Consider the following 24,104-nt stretch of genomic DNA (forward strand, 5'->3'; position numbering starts at 1 on the left):
CTGAGTTAAAGCCGAGCCTAACCCTGCTTCAGAGGCAGGACGGCAGCTCGCTGACTCGCAAGGGGCACTTCCTGCACTTCCTGGGCAGGAAGGTTCGGGGAGGAGGTGGAGGGAAATGTCCCGGCCGAGCACTGCTCCTTCCTCAGCGCCTCCCCTCGGCCGACTAACGGGCGCCAGTGCTACCTGTGACACCCGGCCGCGGCCCCGGCCCCGCCCCTCCCTGCTCCTGGCAGCGGGCAGGGGGCGGTCCCGCCGCGCCGGTTATTTGCGCCCCCGCGCCGTGGTCCCTGCGTTCTTTCTCCCCGCAGCCTTCTCTCCCGCCATGCCGAACATCGTGCTGTTCAGCGGCAGTTCCCACCGCGACCTGTCCCAGCGGGTGGCGGACCGGCTCGGGCTGGAGCTGGGCAAGGTGGTCACCAAGAAATTCAGCAATCAGGAGACCAGGTGCGTGGGAGCGAGCGAGCGAGCGGGCGGGCGGCGACAGCGCTGCACATGGGTGTCCCTCAGCAGGTGCGGCTGTAGCCGCCGGGGTACGGGATGGTTTGGTGTGTCCTGCCCGGTCTCCCAGCTCGGCTCTCCCTCCTGCTGCCGGCGGAAGGGGCCGGCGGAGCACAAGCGCTCTGGAGGAGCTGTCCTGGCTCGCCTGGGCTGACCCGGCTCAGGAGCGCTCCCGTCGGCAGCCGCTGCTCCCGGGAAGAGGTGGCACGGCCCCCGGCCGGGTGAGGAGCATCCTCCGGTGGGTTGAGTGTGCTATTGGCAACAGGCAGCCAGTCTGCAACGTGAGGCTCATACCCCTGCTCACAGATACATTATTAAACTGTTGATCAGCTTTTTCTCCGTAAAGATAAAATAATCTTCATTTTATGAATTACAATTACAATTGCAGTTTTGTAAGTAGGTCTGTATGTGAGTGGATAAGAGAACAGGGTGGTGATGGTGGATTGGACACTTGAAAAAGAGCCTGGGTCAAATCACAGCTCACAATTTGTTGCAACTTTTCTTTATTTTACATCAGCGACCAGTTGTGTGTGTCATGGACCAGTTACAGCTCCTGTACAGCTCTCTCCTTAGTCCAAGACTGTCAGTCCTACATAAGGATAATACAGCTGTTAGGATGGCCTTGGCTCACTACTCAAAGTGCAGTATTAGGTTCCTGGCCAACCAAATGCAGACAGTGACTCTGATAACATTGCAAAAAATCCTTCATGAAACCTTGAGGACAACTTGCTGATCTTGACCCTCTGAGAATGTGGTTGCTATTGCTTTTCCTACAAATATTGCCTCTCTTTGCTAGTTTGACATCTTTTATTTACTAATTTTTAATAAAGACTTTTGAATTTAAGTGACAGCTCCATGTTCATCCCATGAGCTGGTAAGACTGTGCAACTGCTTTCTTATATAGGTGTATGAGACTAGGCTGCCAGCTGATTTTGAAACAGAAGTTCCCAACTGTAAGTAGCTGGCCCGTCTCTGAGGTTATTGTATGCTTATTTTTTTCAGTTCTTGTTCTGAATCTCCTGAACCAACATGTTTTCTTTACTTCCTTTGAAGGATTAATGTGGTGTATTCTAAAATTGCTTTCACAAAGCTTGTCCTTCTATTCTATGTTTTTGCATTCTCAGTTTAATTGCTCTTGTTCTAGTTATGCTCACTGGCATTACTATAAACCCTCTTCCATTGATGTTTGTGCTACTTAATGTTTGCACATCCTAACTCTTCTGTTCATTCCTGATTAAATGAAGGTTTAAATCTCTCAAGTCTTTCCAGCCCCATAGTCACTTTATTGCCCTTTGATCTCTTTTCTGCATGATAAAATTTGTGTATTTGGTTGCATGACTTTCTTTTTAACTTGCATCTGTTTGGGTTTTTTTTGTGTGTGTTTGTTCTCCAGATACACTTTAGTTCTGCTATTTGCTATGTTTTAAGCAGAGTTTAATTGATTTAGATTTCCTCCAAGGTAGAAATTTATCTCCAAAATTTGGATATTTATTTTGTGAGATAAGTTCATTAAATTCTAGGCTTCAGGATATAAAAATCTCCTGTTTTTCCAGGTGTGCAATATTGGCCTCTGCCTTTAAACAAGTAGGTAGTGGTGACTGCATGTTAGTGGTTTGGCTAATCTAATGGTGCCAGCTTATTTTCTTAGGCAAGCTGGGATGTAGTGTGGTGCAGATATGAGGAATATATCTAATCTAAATGTTATTTCTGGTTGCCTCTGTTGCAATACTGTGAGGCTGACATTGTCTTTTTTTAATTTTTTTTTTTTCCTGGACTTAAAATGCCTTAACACATAAACCAAAATGAAACACTTAAGCAGTTACTTTTTTTTACAACTTCACACTTTTGATATTCTAAAATGAAGTTCTTGTTTCCCCTTTAAGGAAGTACCGTTGTACCCACTACATAATGTTTTAAGTGGCTAATCTTTTCAATTTCTTTAGCAACTTATTTCAGCTTGTTTGCCTTCCAGTTTTGTACACTTATGTTGCTAATAAAAAAATCAGCACTAGTAATATGAGAATTCCTCAACAATGTATTTGAATTTAAACCACACCTGAAGTTGATAAGATATTTGTGCTGTGGTGGTCCTTTCCTGAGGCATCTGGATTTTTCTGTCTATATAGCAAAGTTTCTTCTTGTATATATGCAAGCAGAAACTTATTTCCTCCTATATAAATACATTCCAGCATAGTGTTTTTGTTTTCCTCATTTTTGTTGCATTTTAAAATTTATAAGCAAGTGTATTTGCATTACAAAATACATTTGCAGTATTGCAGAGTACTAGAACCTGATAGTAAAAATGCTCAAAGAACTTTAAACTTTTCCAATGGCACTAGGGCAAACCCCTGTGCAAACAGATAAGCCTGGGCCTGAGGGGAACAAATTTGTGCTTTGTCAGATCTGTTAAGTTGGCAAGTTGGAGAGAAGATTCACCTTTTGTTTAAAAAAAGAAAAAAATATCCCTGTTTTGCTGGGTGCTGCATTCTCTTAAATGTAAATTATGTGTAAATTGATGTGTGCAGCCCCAGGCTTAAATCCTTGTCCAAGGGTCCTAGCTGGAAACCCTTTACTTGAGAACTGCAGTTAGTCAGGCTTGCAGGATAGAGTGGAGGAAAGAGTCATTAAATATTTTGCGTTATATTTCAGCTCAAACAGGCTTTAGGTCTCAGTCTCAATCCTTAGCAGATGGGTTTGAGGAACTGAAGCTGTACCCCGAGGTTATCCAGGGATAGGACCACCATTGACAAGCACTGTGGCTAAACAGGCAGGTACATTCCCAACTCAAGAACATTTAAAATGGGAAAGGCTTCTCATTTTAATTTATACTGGACTAGTGTTTCTAGTAATATCACAGTTCTCTTCTGATTTAGGCATTAAGTGAGCTCACAGGTCTGTAACTGAGAAACGCAATGTCTGTGCTAGAGAAAGCAAGGGGAATCATTGGTAGATTTGACTACTGCCCCAATTTTTTTCTTCCTCCTTCCATCTAAATTGAATGGGAATTCTTTCCTTCAGCTGACTACCGAAGTCAAGCAACTGTAACTAAAGCAGCGAGAGAGCTCCTCAGTAATACCTGGTTGTGGAAGATAACTCTGTTTAGTGTTTAAAGCTTGTGTGTCAATTAAGTGCCAACTGCAGTGTCATGGTAGGAGCTGGGGTAGCACCACCTTCTCACTTATCTGGCAAAATGTTAGTGTTTCAGTGGGGGCTCAGCCAGTTTATCTTCTTCAAACCCCACAAGCAACCATCATGAGCAGAGTTTGGCAGGCTGGAGGTAGAGGAAAGGAATGGAAGTCCTTAAACAGGCATGACTGTTGTAGCCTCTACATCATGAAACCTTTTGACAGACATGTAACAGAAGTATACACATATTAGATAAACAGTCTGAGGTTTTTCACTAAAATTGTCTCCAAATACACCAAGATGGCATTTACTTATAGTTGATACACAATTATATCCTAGTGCAGGTATTTTTGGTGAATCAGCTGATTTAAAACAAACATTGAATGTACATTACTTATTAAATAAATATATTTTCCTACAATGTATGGTATGTTTGCCTCTCTACAGACTATTTATTTTCACTCCATCCTTGAAATATCTATTATTCTCAAAATGGAGAAACTGAAGTCATAGGTGGCATTCTCTTATGCGTATCTCTCCCAGTGGAAGCAGTTACTGATCCCACCCATTCCCATGAGCTTCCTTGCCTCTTCCTGTCAGATGCCCTGGCTGAAATGAGTCTTCTTGCAGATCTTCTCAACAGATCCATGAGGAAGGGAACTAAAGTCTTGCCTCGCACATGTGAATTTGGAGGCTCCCTACCAGCAGCCTTATTTAGCCGCTGAAGCTGAGTTGTTTCAGAAACACCAAGCCCTCAGTATAGGAAAGACATGGACCTGTTACAGAGGGTCCAGAGGAGGCCACAAAAATGATGAGAGGGCTGGAACACCTCTGCTGTGAGGACAGACTGAGAGTTGGGACTGTTCAGCCTGGAGAAGAAAAGGCTCCAGGGAGACATTTTTGCAGCCTTTCAGTACTTAAAGGGGCTTATAAGAAAGATGGGGACAGACTTTTTAACAAGGCCTGTTGTGTTAGAACAAGGTGTAATGGTTTTAAACTAAAGGAGGGGAGATTCAGGCTAGACATGAGGAAGAAATTTTTTACAATGAGGGTGGTGAAACACTGGCTCAGGTTGCCTGAGAGGTGGTAGATGCCCCATCCCTGGAGACATTCCAGGCCAGGCTGGATGGGGCTCTGAGCAGCCTGATCTAGTTGAAGATGTTCCTGCTTATTGCAGGGGTTTGGACTAGATGACCTTTCCAACCCAAACTATTCTGTGATTCTGTCTACCCGCTAGGTTATGGGCACAACCTTGGTCATCATTATTGATTCATGGTTATCCTTATGAGGGCTCTGAAAAATGACAATAGCCACTTGACTCAGCAGTTACACAGACTTGCTTAATAACAAGGCTTGTCACATATGACATCTTTGGAATAGCTCCGAAGACAAACACCACCATGTGCAAAAGCTCTATGGTACCTCTTTAAACTCGAGACTGTGAAGTTGCACTCCAGGTCTGGAAATTAACCTGGAAGTCATTACAAAGGAGAAGAAGATAGAAAAAGACAGAAGTAAACACCATCATTTTTTAGGATAGGATGTTATTGGAGTGACAAAGGCAGGCAGAATAAGATTTTAGTAGAAGATAAAAAGTTACCACTAGTTTCATATACTTCACTGAGTTACAAAAATACATGAACATAATGTACATTACGTACACAGAGAAGCCTGAATTATAACACTGAGTTGTTTTGCTCCTTTAAAAAACAGTCATTTCTAAGTACACCACTAAGAAATAACAGGTTTCATAAGGTCAAGGAATATACTTTGAGATAAATATAGATCTGGTTAATACAATGGAGTTGAAGTGGTGCCTCTTACATTGCAATAACTTTTTCATCTTGTAAACAACTTAGAAAATGGAAATTATACGTTTTTCTCTCTTGGTGCATTTGAAATGTTTTTGTTTGTTTGTTTGTTTGTTTGTTTTTTTTGGTTATGCTTTTCAGGCCTTATTTGGCACATTGAAATGTGAATGGATGTGTAGATGTATATAGAAATACCTTTTCTGCGGAGACCAAAGTTATGAACAGACTAAAATAAATCAAACTTAAATTAATACTTACATTGCACTCAAGAGTAACATAACTAAAGGTGCCAAATAAAAACATAATGTAATTATTGCACAAAGTTCTTCTCCCAATCAGCTGGAGACAGCTGTGCAACAGATGAGTATCTCTCACTGTGTATGTTGATTGATATTGATTGATATTGAGAGGTATTGTGTAGACTCAACCAACAGACACACAGCTGCCTATTTTACCTTCATGAAGCCGCACTGTGAAAGATAATCAGTCATTGTGCTGCCAGTATTTCAGATGACATGGCCTGTGCAAACCACATTGGGGTTTTGTTGGTGTTTTTTGTTGTTGGGTTTTGTTTATTTGTTTGGTTTTGTTTTTTTGGGGGGTGGAGGTGTTTTGGATTGTTTTGTTTGGGGGTTTTTTTGCCCCTCTCCCCAGGCTTTTTTTTTTTTTTTTCTTTTTACACACATTCAGCTCTAAACAGACAAACAGTAAGAGACTAAAAACTATTGTACCTCAAAAATCTATTTGAAAACACTAAGATAACAACAGTCAAAGTTTGTGACAGTTCTTATTAATATTACTACTAAATTCCACTTAGACCATCTATATCGTGGCCTAATTAACTGTCACTCCATTTGGGGGGGTTATTTAAACAGTTTCACATAGTGAGGACACAGAAGGACACAGGATTAAGCTCTTGCCTCAAGATTACAAACTCTGTTTGGTTTATGCAATTTAATGAAATTGAGCTATTTGGTAACATTCAGTTTAAATAAACTTCTCATTTGAGAAGAGTCAACAGAACCTGAAGATTAAAAGCCCTGAAACCACACAACTGTGTTTTAAAGTAAAAATTATAGAAATTACTAGCCTACAAATGTAATTAAATTTATTTGAGCCAAATGCATGGAATCTACAAGCACAAGTCTCCAGCTAGTAAAAATACACATAAGACAGGACATGATGAAAAATGAGTTTGAGTGTTGGTATCTGCCTTCACCTTGTAAAGACTAATTTGAGAATTCAGTTTAATAAGTAGAAACTTGGATAGACTAATTACCATGAATTAAGGATAAGGCTCAAAACCCACCCTTGTTACAAACATATTTTAATGGCTGAAGCACTCATTAAGCAAAGTTCAAAATCAGGACTAGCGGCAAGCTAAGCTCCTTCTGAGTTAGATTTATAGTCTACTCCTAATAACTTCTAGCAATGGGATTTTAAAATTTGTACATCTTAACTGAAAAACAAAACAAAACAACAGTTGAAAGAAAACAGGAGAATAAGTATGCAGAACCAGACTAAAACGGTAAATAATGTAAATCTATAACGGGGATCCTGTTCAAATAATGCACTTAAAAGGTCTCTATGTACCCTTTCAAAGATTAAGTTTCTAGCTATACTTATTGAAGATTTCTCAAGCAATTTAGGTGCCAATAAAGTACATGTGTATTTCGGACACTTTGAATAACTAGAGAACAGGCCAAAATTTAAGGTCTAGAGTCCTTGTACAGTGTGCAAAAAGAATCAATATCTCAAAAGTGATAAAAAAAATCCACACACTGAATTTGCATTTCATTGAAACTCAGCGAATGGAAAGCCCTTAGCAGAGGGGTGTGTTTGACCTTTTAGCATTAGGAATGCATTTTGCAGAGTAAGGCCTTTTAACACAAGACCTCCAATTTACTGGGCAAATATTTCAACTACTGTGACGTTATATAACACAGTGGGTATCAGCAAAGCCCAAAGCAATTAAAAAATATAATTAAAATGCCATAGTTGGTTTTAAATCAATAGGTATCTCATATCTCCTGGCACTCATAGTATCCCCTCAACTCTAGGCTCTTCCATTTAGATGAACAGCTCCAAGAGCAACCCCCATCTAGATCTTCATTGGCAAATGACCTGTCCTAATGGTGAGCACTGGCATGGTAAGCACCACGAGATGGGAAAAACCTTCTTACCCTCCACTCTGGCACACAGCCTGCCACGCTAAGAGAAAAACACCTTCACTTGAGCCACTCTGGGTTGGGCAACATGCAGTCCAAAAGGAACCCTCAGAAATTCAGAAACAAAGGTCTTACAAGCCTGAGCACATGCAGAGAGTCACTAAAGGCTGAGTATCAAACTCTGCAACTAAGGACATGTGGGATCAGCAGGCTCAAACGGGTCCATGTTTTTTTAAATTTCAAGGATTTAGCATCTACTTAAAGATAAAAAAATACACAGTATGCTGCAAAGACAATAAAGTGGAAGTCTTAAAACATGCTTTGAAGCATTTGGGGCCATTTCTGATTAGAGCAACGAAAAATGTGATAAATAACCATATTTGCTGCTACTTTGGTTCCCTATAAAAACAAAACACACAAAACATGCAATCCAGAAACAAGATTTATCTTATTCAACGAAGCTGGTAAATTCTGTATCTCCAACCTCCCTTTGCTCACAACAGTGTAAGCAAGAAGAGAGCAAGGGAAACAGATGCCCTTGCTGACACAGGCAGAGCACAACCTCAGTTACAAATCACTCGTTCAGCAGCAGGGTGGTATGAAGAGACACTTCACATCCATCATGTCCCTAATCCCTACCTCCTTCAGCTGATTTAACACCAGTTTATCACCTGAGCTTGCCTACTCCACAATTAAGGAACTGCAAACACCATAACCATCCACTCCAGTGAGGGTGATGCAGCTCCCAGACCCTGCAGCAGCTGAACCTGAAGGAATCAGGGTACACGAGATATCATGAGGTCGTATCTCATCCAAGACAACTGCAGCGGAAGAGCTGGAGGATGCTGAAGGGGAGATGGGAGGGAAATGTTACAGCCAAGTGCTGAATTGTTCATCCCTGATATATATAGCACTGATATAAAAGTTTCCAGATTTGTTCCTGATTTTTTTCAATTATTTACTTCATAGAACAAACTGTTTTCTTTACCCCATTTCATGTGAAACAGAGACTCACATGCATCTTTGTAAGATTTCTCCAAGGGAACATCAGAAACATCAGCTTTTTTTTTTTTCGTGTCTTCCAAGATTAAATTTCAGTCTAAGATACCAGTTCTATTTTTGTATTTAGAAAAAAATGGCCCTCATATCAGCCACACAGCTTTTCCCATACAGCAGACAAAGAGACATCTCTGTAGCGAACTCATATTTTCCTATGTAAAAGCCGAATTGCATGCACTTAGGTCATAGAATATGAATAGTCTGGGTTGGAAAGCTCATCTAACAATGAGCAGGGACATCTTCAACTAGATCAGGTTGCTCAGAGCCACATCCAGCCTGGCCTGGAATGTCTTCAGGGATGGGGCATCTACCACCTCTCAGGCAACCTGAGCCAGTGTTTCACCACCCTCATTGTAAAAAATTTCTTCCTCATGTCTGGCCTGAATATCCCCCTCCTTTAGTTTAAAACCATTACCTCTTGTCCTATCACAACATGATGCTTTAGTTGGAGCTGGATTTGTGTGTTCAGAAGCAACAAAAAGTTTATTTGTTTGTTTGTTTATTTATTTGGTTTCATTTATTCTGGGAAGTGGAACTCTGATATTCCAATACCAGAACTGTTCTTGCCAGGGCTTCTAATTAAGCCTCACCAGTTCTTCCAATTATGGAATATGCTTAGTGTCTTGCTGAACTTAAGTTATGTTGACCGAAAGTTTTTCAGCTCCAAAAAGGAAAACAAACTAAGAAAATATTGTGATCGAAACAGTTTTCTCTGAACAGCTTTATTCCACTGATCGCAAACTAAGACAGTGGAGTGAGTTTTATGGCTAAAAAAATTGTATCTTTTTGCCATGATGAAAACCTCCAAAAGGTTTTCTGTATTAACACTTGCATATCTGCAGATGACAATGTCTACCTCTGTCCTTTCAGAGATCCTGGTCTTTGCCAGATCGTTTGCTTTCTTTTGGCCTGAAGAAATCCTGCTAGTAGCATTCTTATGTGAAAAATGTATTCATTTTAAGGACAAAAATTAAGACAAAAACTTTTTATAGCTTGTTTGGGATTGCAAGGAAGTCAAGTAGGGGAGCTGAGAGCATGGACTCAACTATCTTGATGGTAATAATTAAGATGTTTTTGAGCAGTAAATTCCTTTCTGTGTTTTGAAGCTACACAAAGCTAATAAGTCTTACACAACACCCTGAAAGCTGATAAACGAAAGCTGTTTGGGCTGTGTTTGACTAGAAAAAGCCTCAGTGTTGAAGGACCCATCAGAGAAATTATTCTACCCACACCTGGGCCATTTGAATGGTTTCCAGCCAGAAGCTTGTGCTTATTTGTGCCTTGGGTATAGATGCAGCCTTTTAAAGAAGGGCCAAAGATATGTTAGCATTTAATAATTAAGACTTAGCAGAGCATGGGTTTGAAAGGTCTCATTGCCTCATTATTTAGAAAGTCTGTATGTTTCTTGTATGTTGTACATGGATTTAGAGAAAATGAAGATTAGTCTCCTACTTTTATATATAAGTTTTGAGTTTTGGAGTAACAGAAAAGTTAGTGTGGGTCAACAGTAGATTTCTCTTGCTTGGGTCTATAATTGAAAAAGAATCCACATTCAGGTGTTTTGTTTTAATTTTCCTGTTTATTTAAAAGCGCTTTTTTTTTTTTTGCTTTTTTTTTTTTTTTTTTTAATTCTGTGGTGTGAGCAGTGATCAGTGCCAGAATTTCATTTCAAATCTGTGGAAGAATAAAATAACTCTTAGATACTATCATAAGGAACCAAAGCATGGAAGCATAGTTAGAGCAAATAGAACAACTGGTGTAGTGTGAGTTGTTGAGTCATGGTGAACTGTTGATGGGCAGCCCTTTTAACTTTTCTCAAAGATATTTTTGCTTAAACACCAAGATGTAAATTTTAACCCAACTTCTGGTTTTGGGGTGTGATTTGATATTTATCTTTTCCAAAACACAGTAGTTTCTCGAATTTAGTAGTATCTTAATTATCATAGAAAAATAGTTGCTCTTTTTAAGGAGGTATTTTAATGCAAGGTAGCATTTAATGGTGTAAAGTTGGCTCTATTATTTCTGTACTTATCAGCCAAGTCGTTTGTTAAATGGCCATCTCCTTGGGAGATGGCAACGACACAGAATATACAGACTAAACCAAAAAAGCATTATCAAATTTAATAACAATGTGAGCTACATAGGTGCTATAGCCATAATTGCATGTTGCTTGGTGCTGACCTTACAAAGATGATATCTGGGCTGAAGTAAATTTTAGGCTGGCTTATATTGAAATAGACCTTGTATCAAGGGGACAGTTATCCAGATCACTGTAAAAAAAAAATCTTACTCTAAATGGGGATAAACCAATGAGAGTTTTTTAAAACAGAACTGTTTTTTTTTCTCTTTTTTAATAATGCTTTTCCAATAATTCAAGTGTTTAAATGGTCATCTCCTGCTCTTTCAGTGTAGAAATTGGTGAAAGTGTGAGAGGAGAAGATGTTTATATCATCCAGAGTGGCTGTGGAGAAATAAATGACAACTTAATGGAACTGCTCATCATGATCAATGCTTGCAAGATTGCATCATCCTCTAGAGTGACTGCTGTAATTCCATGTTTTCCATATGCCAGGCAAGATAAGAAAGACAAGGTAGGTAAGAACTGTGTAATTTTCAAAGGCTTTTTTTTTTTTCAGCTTGTTCACTTGAAATTTTTGGAGATGAAGCATATTTTCATAAACTTTTAAGATATTTGAAAGACTTGCTGCTTTTTTATCCATTTTTGTTGTTGTTGTTAAAATGTTCAATTTTACAATCCATAAGTGAATAATGTGAGACAATAAAATGTTTTTTGCTAGTGTTCTGAAAATCAACATGCCTCCACTTTGAAAAAGTAGGTATATCCTCTGTGTGTGGTATATTGCAGAGTACTCTGCCAGAAAAACCTCACCTTATGGGATTGTTTTTCCTGCTTTTTCTAGCTTCTTTTTTTTTTTTTTTTTTACTCCTATATATGAAGAGAGCATACCCTTTAAAACATTTTAATTGCATGTAATTAAGTCCTAAATTTGAAGTGCTGTAAGCGTTACGTAGGTCAGCTTTACCATATGTGGTTAAACTGACAGCCAAACGGAAGGAACTGATTAAATTTGCAATGCATAACAGTCATTAATAAAAACATTATGCTGCAAGACAGATTAAAGAAAAAGTTTTTATATCTGTAATAATTATTTTTATTGATGCAGACCATAAATTGTGTGCAAACTGATCTTCTGATCTCAGTGCCCTTTTCCTGAATTTGTTCTGCCATAATTGATGAATACACCAGTTCAGCCAAGTTGATAACACACCAACAAACTCTCTTTGGCCAGTGAGTTTGCTTTTAAAATATACAGAACTAAACTTTCCCATCTCTACCATGTATAGAAAAAAACATCTAATATGTCACATGAATGTTACTTTTACCTAAACTTACTTGAAAAGAGCTAACAAGAAGAAATATGAATTTGGGCTTTAAGATTGCAGTGGTTGTGCTTTTGGAAAATTGCCCCTCTCCAATGCTTCCCATAATTGGACTGCACCTTCACTTTCACTTTGGGCATCAGGCAAACCATCCTGAAAGACTTCTGTTCTTTACATTCTTTTATATAAAATATAACAGGACTAAGAAGTAATACAGAAGCTAAAAATAATGACAGATACTACAAAATATGTAATGGTCAGCCTGTGGTGTCTAAGAACAAAACTGGTAAACTCGTTATTTCTGGTAAACTCATTCTTCACCTGCAGGCTCTTTAACACCAAACTAATATTATCAAGATCCATTTGTTATACTTCCAAAAATGGAATTCAGGAGTTAGATAATAGATCCCTATTCTTTGCCTACCTGTTTTGGAACTTCATTTCTGCTGCATTTTGTATTGAATAACACTCTCCCTGGATCAGGAGAGCTGAAACACTACTTTTAATAAAATGAGCTTGAAAGGGAAGTGATAAAAGTTTTGTTGAAAGGGAAGGAAAGCATCTCACTATGTTTTGATTTCCAAATTCTGATTGGAAGATTCTGCTGGACCATCCTTTAAGTTCTTAGTGTGGGAAAAGGATGAGTATGTCCCAAGTTTTCCTTGCATCTAGGATATCCTTTAGCAAGGGTAGCCAAAAATCCATGTGGCAGACTTCCAGTTAAAACCCACAGTGTGCTAGCCCAGCATGCTGCCCAGGAGCATTTTGTCTTTTGGAAATGCCATCTGAAGATGGATAGCATAGGAAAGTAACTAAGACACCAACAGAGATTTTTGACCGTTGGTTCCAGACTGTTCTCTGTGTGTCACTGAGTTCTCCTGCAACTCCAGGCAAGCCATTCAAGCCTTTTTTCTTTTTTTATTTTCCTTTTTTTTTTTTTTTCCCCAGCCTATTTTGCAATTGAGAAAATGTTTGTCATCTTTGGAAATTAACCTTGGTAGTTGACCTCCATGTTGCAAAATGAGCTATAATATAGCTGTCAACATTGGGCAGTTTATTGACAGGGAGATCTTTCCTCCTGCTGTTGGATTTCATCACAACACTTGGTCTTTGACCATGTGGAGTACACAAGCTTTGTATGCTGCCTGAAATGTCAGTGAAGTGTCAGCTATTTTCTTCCTGTGGTTATATACACATTTTCTTCTCTCCCAGGGAAGATATTGCTGTAGTTTGTCTGTAGCTGTACGTTGCTACGTTATGCTGCTAGATTACAGTCTAATCTTCACTAGCTGGATGATGATTTCTGGTTTGAATTTAAGTTTTTTACTTTAATCTGTAAAGAACTAAATGGACTGAGTGCATGCTGCTTGAAATAAGTCTGTGTTTTTCATGCCTCTGTTGCAATTATGATTGCTGAGAACAAAGAAAGTGCTCTTGATTTTTTAAAAAAAATTTATTTATTTAAGGAAAGGGCATTGCGGAGGAAAAAAAAAATCATGCTGTGTAATCTCATCTGGAAATTTTAGCATGAAACCCGGACTAGCTTTAAATGAGAAACAGGTTAAAAAAATAAATAAAAGGCTTCCTGACAATTGTAGAAAAGTTGGTAAATTAATTTATACACAATGAAGCGCTGCCATAAACTGGAATACTTCTGATACATAAGCTAGCTAATGTAAAATTAGCTCAGATGTGTCTGTGCTTTGGCCAGAGATGTGTTTATACATCCTCTAATTATGCTAATCTTCCAAGACATGGGCAGGACACATTTATGCAGGATGCTACAGAGATGCCTTTCAGATTAAGTTTGAAGTAGAGTGACAGGTAAGTTTGGTGTTCTACAGCTCATGTAACTTTGTTTTTTTGATTTGTAGAAGGGGTCCGTGGAGCGTTGGGTAGGTATCCTTTTTTTTTTTTTTTTTTTTTTTTTCCAATCTAACGCTATGCATTTCCATTAATGTGGCCTTAAAGGGTGAAACTTACTGGGTTACATTATGTATAACTGGGAAGGTCTTCAATTTCACTTCTTGATTTCAGTTGTGTTTCACCTAGGCCATGAGAGTAATCCTGTGGAATAATTTCCTATGAGAAAACTCCTAGCTTCTAGTTAAAAATTTATCTGGACGTTCAAGGTAATGGCTGTCAAATTCTGAAGCTTCAAAGCATATCTTATTTTTGAAATGAAAAATTTAGGTAATAAATTAGTTAACATTCAGTATCCATACACTTCACAACTGGCTTTCTTGGAAGTGAAAGTTCCAGTTATAAATCTTTGGGGTTGCTTCCTTTTTTTTTTTTCTTTTTTTTTTTTCTTCAGTATGCATGTGATGCATTTTGAGCAAGACAATGTAATAAGATGCTTAAAGGCAAGAGAGCTTTAATCTTGATGGACAGCTTTTACTATCAGCTATTTGTCCTTTGCATGGTTACTCTTGTGAGGTTGTTTGTATTGGATTTGTAGATTATCCCCTGCCCTGGTAATTTTAAGAATTGTGAGTAAATTTGTAAAACATCACATCGGAAGAAATAATTTATGTACCTTTTTATATGTAAGAGAGAATTTGCTTAGGAACTAAAAACTCAGTGATTTTGGTTTTTTTACTATTTAGTTTCTGTACATAATGTAATGTTATGTTTCACACTAATAATCCTGAAACTAATTTCAAATTGTGCCAAAGAATGGAACAATGAATACTGTGAATCTCTTTGTGCTCTTGCCTCTCTGATCAGAAGCAAACCTTACAAACTTGAAGATAAAGTTAAAGAAAATCTTGAGTTCTCATCTACCTTTGTCATCCAAGTTTCTGAATAATGAGGCCAGCTTATCTGAGGTTCCCATGAATAAACTTCTTTTGATTTTAACATAATCTTCAATTTGGATCATATTGTAGCACAAAACTTATTTTCCATGCAAGAAATCAAATCTTAAATCCTTTTGAACATGTCATGTGTGTGTGCTTTTTTTTTTTTTTTTAATGCACAATTTTGTGTAAAGGAAACTGTCAGATAGCTGCAAACTTCATTTGTCTTAATCTCCTATTGGGCCATTCTTGAGAAACAGATATTGGTGTCTGGCTATCTTTCCTTCCAAGACCCTCTGTCCACCAACACGTAGGCAATCTGTGATGTGTGCATGTCTGCTAAAACAAGTTACCTAGTGATAAAACCTTCCAGTTCTTCCTTCTGGGAAGGCAGCCTGCAAGGCCAGCAGCTGAAAGAAGTACCAACTGGTAATGTATATATTAGTATTTGATGCAGGAAAGTATTTTGTGGGTTTGTGGGGTTTTTTGTGATGGTAATACTCATGATATTGCTACATGAGACAAGCTGAGTTGTATTTACATTGAACAGAAGTGCAAATAAAAAATCAAAATTCAGTATGCTGAATGGAGTCGAAACAGCAAACTGTGTTGCAGGAAGAATGTTATTTGCCTTTAGCAGATAGCCCAAATGAGTTACTTGTTTCAATCAGAGTGGGCGGTCCTGGTTTGCCACATTTTTTTTCCCCTTCTCTTCCATTTGAGCTGCTTCATCCAGCTGCTGTTGGTTCTGCAAGTCCTGGTGTGCAGCACAAGGGAGGTGGTGGAAGTGCATAGCCTGGGAAGAAAGGATGGGACAAGCAGGGGAGCAAATGTCTGATTTCAGCATCACCTGTCAGTCCAGCTTAGCTGTAATGTCAAAACAGATCTTTGCAAAGAGCTGATAAGAGAACATCATGACAGAGTCAAGAGAGTAGAAACTAAATTTTTATTAGATGCTGTCAGAATTTTGAGAGTATTTTCAAGTCCAGCTTAAAAATGTCAGTTTGTACTGCTAAGATGAGCTGAAGTGATCAAGAATTTGAATGGCATGAACCAAAACTTTAGTACTAGTAATACAAATAACCAGAAAGCTTTGGCTGGCTTGGACCTCATAGCATCCTTACAGAACTGAACTGAAGTGAGGAGCAGCATAGTCCTCAGTAACTGGAAAATCATCCATGCTGATGTGCCAATGGTAGCAAGCTCTTACGGAAGCTATGTGCATCTGAATTACAGAGATCTAGGGAAGTGCCAACTGTCCCATACATCTTCCTTGTATCTTACACAAACTAAATGGTGGTGATATTCTTTGAAACACAAAAAAACAAAAGGGATGAGTTTCAAAATGAAGATTTCTGTAATGATGATGGTAAACTTGATCCAGCCATTAAAAAGATTGCAATATCTTTGTTTTCTGGAAGTATGTTAAAACAGAGAAATGCTGAGTTTCCACCTAAATTAACAAAAATTTTGAGGAAAATACTGTCTCCTCGATATGACACAGGCAAGAAAGTATCCAGGTTAAATTTGCAGTGGTTCAGTTTATTTTAGATTATGTCCTTGAGCACCAGTGGAAGGTGAGCGAAGTTACTCTGTAGTTCTGTGGAGGGAGAGGGGATTCCTAGGAGGCTAGATACGGCTGTTTGATAAAGAGAGATAGCAGGAGATAATACTGAAAAATCAGAGTCTAACAGAGTGCATTCATGCTAATGTTACTGCTAGCTATTAGTCTTCTTTAGAGACTGGCAGAAAGAAATAACAAACAAAACCTCTGATTTCTGTTACAGAGAAAGCTATGGCAACATAGCATGTTTCAGAACTTAAAAAAAAAAAAAAAATCAGAAAAAAACTTCGGATTTGCTCAAAAAAAATGATTTATCCTCCAGTCATGATTTTCTGTCTTCTCATTTTTATGTTGCTGTTTGTTCTGCATCCTTGACACTTTTTAAAAGCTCTTGACATTGACATTAAATTTGCTAATTAAATTTTTGCTCTTCTTTTGTTCTTTCCACTTTTTTTTTTTTTTTTTTCATCCCCCCCCTGTCCCTTTTGGGAATTCTAGTCTCCTAATTGCATCCAACAATTATGCCTGAATTAGCAAAAAATAATAAATAAATAGGCCAGGGTAGAAGACCCCTGCCAACACAGATCTGTTACACGCTTTGCTGTATCATGGAGAAAAGCTTGATACTAACCATGTTTTAAAGCAGTGTTTTCAAAAGCTGCATTCACTCCACCTTCAATCTTTGTTTTTTATGGTGTTTTTTAGAACAGGATAGTTGCTTGAGATTTGGATGTTAAGATAGGGTAGCGGCTTGGAGAAATGGAGTCTGTCTGTCCTTCTGCTATAGAAAAACAAGCTGAAAGTGCTAAATAGAAGAACTGGAAAATTATATCCCAATTGTATCTGCTTGTTAGTCTAATTACTACAAAGCATTATTAGACAGACTGTGAAAACTGATTTAAATATTCCGAAATGTTTTGCTGAGTTTCAAAACCCTAGTAGAAAGACTAGCTATTGACAGGTTAGTTTGGCTCTTCATATCTAGATCTGAGATGTTCTAAAGGAAAAAAAAAAATCAATAAAAGTAGCTAATTTCCTGACTTCTTGGATTTAGTCAAAATATTTTTAAAATGTAAGCATTTGTGCTTTATTCTTCAGAGCCGTGCTCCAATCTCTGCAAAACTTGTTGCCAACATGCTGTCAGTTGCAGGGGCTGACCACATCATCACCATGGACTTGCACGCTTCTCAGATCCAGGTAACTATCCATTCTTACTAACGGTGGCTAGGGGCTCTACTGAGTTAATGTGAATGGCTAACAATTCTCTGTTGTTTCTCATTGTTTTGAAAGGCTATGTACAGAAGTGTAATTCTCCAGGTTAAGAGAAAATCTTGTTACCTGTTTCTAATTAAATTCCCTTTTTCGAAAGAGACCAGTCTCACTTTTTATGGGGAGATTTTGCAGGCACTTTGCATACTCGTGCATTGGAGTCCTCGGTGAAATTTGCCAACCCCAGTGTAAGAGCTCCAACTTCTTACACTAGTTCTCTTAATCTTGGCTTGTCAGAGATTATAGTATTGCCGTAGGTAGAGTTTTGTTGTTACAACCAAGTGGACAATATTCTCTTAAGATAAGTGGAGATGGAGGTTGGCAACCCCTAGCTGGCTTGCTTGCGTAGTCTACCAAATGACAAAACTCTTGCCTCAGACACAGAACAGACATTGTTTGTCATTGTTATGTGTACCTCTTTTCAATACGACTTTTTTTCTCTAGAAAAATACCTTTTCTTCCAGTTCTGGTATTCTGTTTATTCAGAATTTCCCATCATGCTAGAAGGCTGTCATGCAAGTAAAATGCAGTTTCATTTGTGGCCTAACACAGATTTCTTGTCATTACAACCTACACAAAAAGAAAGGTTCCATTTCTGCCGCTTAAGTGATATTAACTTGAATCTTCCCACATTGAAATACTACTGTTCATGTCAAATGGTTGAAATTTATGGAAGTTGAGTCTTACTGGATTTTTTGAGAGCTTTTCACAAGCGTGAATTTACTTGAGTGCTCCTTTGATTGAGTGAAGGTGATCTTTTCTGATTTTTATATAATTCAATAATATCTGTTCTTTATTTCACTACTCTTGCGTGACATTTTTACAGACCTTAGTGTTTGTCTAACTTCTGCTTGGTTTGACAGTAATAGCAGAGGGTAGAGTTACACCGGTGTAAAATGCTAGTTAAAGTTCTACCATACATGAAAGGCAAAGGCTCAATTCTTTCCCTGTGTCTCTGTTCCAGGTAAGACATAAACACATATTCCTGAAACTCTTTTTCTCTTTTGGACTAGGGTTTCTTTGACATTCCAGTAGATAACCTGTATGCAGAACCTGCAGTGCTGCAGTGGATTAAAGAGAATATTTTGGAGTGGCGAAACTGTATCATAGTCTCACCTGATGCAGGTGGTGCAAAAAGGTACTATATAAGCCTAAAACTATTACTTTCCTATATAGATAGTCATTAATGAAGTAGTTTGTCTAGTAGTCTTTTTTTGTCTATGAATTGTGCAAGATATAGGGTACATCACTGCTGAATCCAGCTGTCTTGTAAAAACAGAATAACTAGTTCTTCCAATGTTGTTCATGCCTGAAAACATCCAGGCGCTTTCTATACTCTAAAGAAAATCATCTTCTCTCTCCCTGGCTATGGCCTCGTTAGCTGAATCTCTTCACAGGAGGGCAGAGATTTTTCCTGCTGCTTGCTTCTTTAATCCAGTTGCTGCACCTCTTCCTGCTTTGCTCTGGAATTGCCTAATTTTCCCTTCTCTGTCAAAGCATCTGGCCTATCCCCACTGTACCTGCTGGCATTTAGGTAAGAGCTTGCTTGACTTGTGTTTCTATTGACCCCAAGTCGTGCACTGGGAATGCTAGAAAAAGGGAATGAAGTTTTGTTTTGAGTGGCAAAAGGTGAAAATAGAAAAAGTTAGTTTATTAGTGTTTCTTCATTTGCAGCTTGTGTCACTCATTTAGCAGACTACCTTTTATTTGGTATCTATCAAGTATAAACTAATGTAAAAACTTGAAGCATGCAGACTGGTGAGGTGATAAAGCATGCCACTGAGGTGAAATGCTTATTATCAAGTTTTATTGGTCATGCTGCTGCTACAAAACTGAATCAGAACGAACAAAAATGAAGAAAGAATCCTGTAAGCTCATAGTAATTTAAATGGTTGGAATGTAGTATGGGGGAAAATGTGAAAGGCTGTTATAATTTGATTTGAAGTCCTTCGGTCTGCTGTAAATCTTCATGTTCTAATAATTAATAAGGAAATAAGACTGATTAGAACTCTATAGTTGTTCTTGTTTAGTTTAATCAAATTTCTTTGTTCGTATCTGGACACTGTTGTTTTCACAGTTGTTTTTTGTTTGTGTGGGGTTTTTTGTTTTGTTTGGTTTTTTATGTTATCAAGTTGATCATAAGAGTTTTTTTGAGGACCACATTCGTTGTATAGCTGGATAGAGTCTATGTTTACCATAGCTGGATAGAGTCTATCTTTGGTACCTTTCTGTTGTAATGCAACCATACAGTTGCTGGTGAAGTAGGGGAAGATGTGACTATCAAAAAATTCACAGCTTCTCCTTCACCTCCAGTAATGTAATGTAAAGAAAATGGTTTGGCCTTTCCATTTAAAACATGTAAACCTACAAAGTAATACTTGGGTTAATGAAAAGTGAATAGAATGTGAAGAAAGTTTATCTTAAATTTGTAAGCATTAAAGAAAAATTTTAAAAATACATCTTGCACTAATTTAAAATACTTGGATTATTTTGTTTCTTGCTTGTTTGTGTTGTTCGTTTTTTGTTTTTGTTTTTTTTTTTTTTTTTATTTCCCCAGCTTATTAAATTTTGTGACTGATATAAGGCATGCAAATTCTATTGATATCTTGATGACTCTGAGGTACTGAGACTTGCTATGAAATTAGACTATTGTTCACAAAAAATGCCCAAAATGTTTGTTTTTTTAATTTATCATCTAGTTATTGAAATACAGTAACTAACAACTCCTTCATATTTAAGCAGTAAAGAAAAAAAAAACAAACCTGTATTGTCTATTAACTGTGCATGTTAATAATCTTGTTAATGACATTCTATATATATTCTAAAAAGACAGGTTATAAGGTTGCACCAACATAGAAAAAGCATAGTGTTGTTTATTGCTGTGTCTTTATACCTACCAGCTCTGGTACACTAAACAAACACACACACACACTCACAAACCAGACAAAAAAAAAACCAAAACCCCTCAAAAACACCAAAAAACAAGGCCAGAAAAACACAAACACGTGAAAAAAGCAATCAGAAGTCTGTAACAAATTGTTATTGAAGGTTTGTCTGGCCACCAGAGGTCACCCTGAATAGTTTTCAGAGATCTTTGTCAAGCGGATGTATTGCTAAGGGAATTACTAATGAAGTACTAGCCTAGTGCTTCTAAAAGAATTATTTATCTCTATTAACTTGTTTTTAACTTGTTTTCCCTGTGGCTTGGTTTTACACTCCTGCAATGGTATTTTCAGTTAGGACATTAAAATCCATGCTGCTGTAGGCTTAGAATTGAGGCTGTCTCTAAATGATCTAGTGTGACTAGGTATTGCAGAAGCTTAATAAAACCTTGTAAATAGCTGAAATTTTTTGAAAGCTAGGTAGTTAATGACAGGAAACCCAAAGTCAATTCAATAAAAAAATCGATTTCTAGAGTATAGCTTAAGACTTGTTGTATTTATTACCAGTGAATTAAGATTGTTTCTGTCCTGTCTCACTGCTCACAAAAGTTTGTGTCATGGTAATTTGAAAGCCAGGAAACATAAACTGTGTTTTATGACAAATACACATGTATGGCTTTGTTTTTCCTTTTAAAATAATTCTCTAAATGTGATGTATTCCTTCCTGTAACTTAGGGTTACTTCCATTGCTGACAGACTGAATGTGGAATTTGCTCTCATTCATAAGGAAAGAAAGAAGGCAAATGAAGTGGACAGAATGGTCTTGGTTGGTGATGTGAAAGACAGAGTAGCAATTCTTGTCGATGATATGGCTGACACATGTGGCACAATATGTCATGCAGCAGAGAAGTAAGTGTTGTTATGAACCAGCCCACTGTCTCACTGTACTGTAACCTGCATGTAGCTGATGAACACAGTTGCTGTGTCCTGCATGCTTATAACCCAACCTGACCTCTGTAGAATGAAGTCCCTTTCATCCTTGAGCCTATAGGTCACAGTCCCGTGGTAAATCTGTCTCCTTCTTTAGAATGTAGAACTGAGAAAGTATTTATAGAAATACATTAACTATGTTTAGAAAGAGGACACAATAGCAAGTCATATAACTTGGAAGGGACTTGGGCTATCTAGTGCATTTTTCAGTTCCAAGGCAGGAACAACTGAAAAATCATTCTCTTCTTAAACCTCATCATGGAGCCTTTCTACTCTCCTTACACAAGCTTCCACAAAGCTTACTAGGTTTACCACCAGAAAGTATTTTCTCTCCAGTATTCAATGAATGTTTACTGTCAATCTCTAATGTTCATCTTCAGTGTAAAACTACTTTTCATCTGGAGAGGTGAAAATAAGTTTTCCTGCCTTTTGTCTGGAAGCTACTTGAAGAGGGTTCTCATTCACCTCTAGACAAACTTCAGTTTGTTCAGTCTTTCTACATGGTTTCTAGACTTCTGCTCTGTTGATGCCCTCTAGATTCTTTCCCATTGGTCCACTTCTTGACTCTTAACTGAGGCCTTGGCAGTGCTAAGCAGGAAGGATTACTTTATGGTTTTCCACCTGGCTTTATGCTGGTACATTTTAGGGTAGTAGTAGTGTTTTTTCCACAGAAGTTGGCATTATTGACTGCACTGAACTTTGGCAACATCTGTAGCTGTTAAGAAACCTGCTGATTCCTGAAACAATTAATTCTTCCTGTTGCTGTAGTTTCACAACTCAATATGTATGGCAGTAACTCTAGCTTCAAAATTGTCTTGACAAATTGGAGAAATGGACTGAAATTCATTAAGAATAAATGTGAGGTATTACAGTTGAGCAATACTAGACTAAATTGTTTCTGCCCATCCACTCATATCCAAACGTGTTACCAACTTTGATCTGGGAGTCAAAGGCTGCAATCTAAACTTGGCTAGAGTCCTGGGGCTTTAAATTTTCTATTCAAGGATCTTCTTTGATATTGCTTATAGCAAACCTTAAACCCATATATTAGTAAATAGCGCACGATGGAATGGGGAAGGAACTGTTGAGGAGCAGGAGGAGCAAGACATGGGAAGGTTTTAAATTGATGTTCCCGAATATTCCTGATGTTCCTGTGGCATTGCTACACTTAGAAGTAATCCTTTCTAAAGCTACCATGTCTCAGTTGAGAGCATTTTGAATTTATATTCTTGTCTAAGGTATATGTAGATGCTCTAAGGCTATCAAACAGTCTTGCACCCAAAACTGGTCCATGTGGTACCTCTTGCCTGACTCTATTTGAATAATAGAATTATTTAGTTTGAAAAGAACCTTTAAGATCATTGAGTCCAACTGTAAACGTAGCACTGGCAAGCCTACCACTAAACTATGGCCCTAAGCACCACATCTATGCATTTTTTAAATACCTCCAGGGATGGTGACTCAACCACTTCCCTGGGTGGCCTCTTCCAATGCCTGACAACCCTTTCAGTGAAGAAATTTTTCCTAATATCCAAACTAAACCTCCCCTGGCACAACTTGAGGACATTTCCTCTCTTCCTGATGCTTATTATTTGGGAGATGACACCAACACCCACCTCTCTACAACCTCCTTTGAAATAGTTGTAGACAGCAATAAGGTCTCCCCTCAGCCTCTTTTTCTCCAGGCTAAACAGCCCCAGTTCTTTCAGCTGCTCCTCATCAGACTTGTTCTCTAGATCCTCTATCACCTTCATTGCCCTTCTCTGAACTCTCTCCAGCACCTCAATGATTTTCCTGTGGTGAGGGACACAAAAGTGAACACAGTATTCAAGGTGGTGCCTCAGCAGGGCCGAGTACAGTGGCACAATCACTTGTCTAGTCCTGCTGGCGACACTATTCTTGATACAAGCCAGGATACTGTTGGCCTTTTTGGCCACCTGGTCACACTGCTGGCTCATATTCAGCCGTCTGTCAATCAACATCCCCAGATCTTTTCTGCCAGGCAGCTTATAGCCACTCTTCCCTCAGCCTGTAGCGCTGCCTGGGGTTGTTGTGACCCAAGTGCAGCTTAAGTGACCTAGATGTTACTGTTGGTGGTTTGAAATAAAGATCATCCCATGAATTTACAGTCTTTAGTTGCAGGCTTGCTATTTGAGTCTAGATAAAAAAGGATGTCAAAAACTCATGGTAGAAAGATTCATATACTCCTGCATTTCTTTTCCCTTTGATGGACTTCTGATGGAATTTTGAAAAGAGAGGTTGTGCAGCTGTTTGCTATCCGCATACTAATCTGCATTAGACTCCAAAACATTCCTCTGGGCTCTGCCCTTTGCAGATCAAAATCACGAATTGCCTCACCAATGATGTTTTTCTAAAATATTCCTGTGCATAGAGGAAGTTAATTATTGTCAAAATGGAGGCCTTTGTTGCTTTCCTCTTATGAAATAAGCACGTCTTTATTTACTTACAGCAGATTTCTATAGAGCAAATTCTAAAAACAACAGAAACCTTCAATGTATCTGCAGCATTCACTA

At 38.3% G+C, this 24,104-nt stretch overlaps 1 protein-coding gene across 5 annotated transcripts in view; it reads left to right on the forward strand.

Moving 5' to 3' along the window:
- The first annotated feature begins 211 nt into the window (after positions 1-211).
- PRPS2 (phosphoribosyl pyrophosphate synthetase 2) overlaps positions 212-24,104 on the forward strand; it is a 28,230-nt gene continuing 4,337 nt past the window's right edge. The window contains exons 1-6 of one of the 5 annotated variants that reach the window (XM_082063561.1): positions 222-444; positions 11,070-11,253; positions 13,939-13,959; positions 17,528-17,626; positions 18,712-18,836; positions 21,316-21,489. In XM_082063561.1, coding sequence (XP_081919687.1) covers positions 323-444; positions 11,070-11,253; positions 13,939-13,959; positions 17,528-17,626; positions 18,712-18,836; positions 21,316-21,489 — 725 coding nt within the window. In that variant the 5' untranslated portion in view covers positions 222-322. Of the gene's footprint in view, positions 445-591; positions 741-11,068; positions 11,258-13,938; positions 13,960-17,527; positions 17,627-18,711; positions 18,837-21,315; positions 21,490-24,104 lie in introns of those variants that run through there. The other 4 variants (XM_082063564.1, XM_082063563.1, XM_082063562.1 and 1 more) reach the window with 4 other exon arrangements.

This window comes from Streptopelia decaocto, assembly GCF_964273445.1.
Source record: "Streptopelia decaocto genome assembly, chromosome: 1".
NCBI classification, from domain to species: domain Eukaryota; kingdom Metazoa; phylum Chordata; class Aves; order Columbiformes; family Columbidae; genus Streptopelia; species Streptopelia decaocto.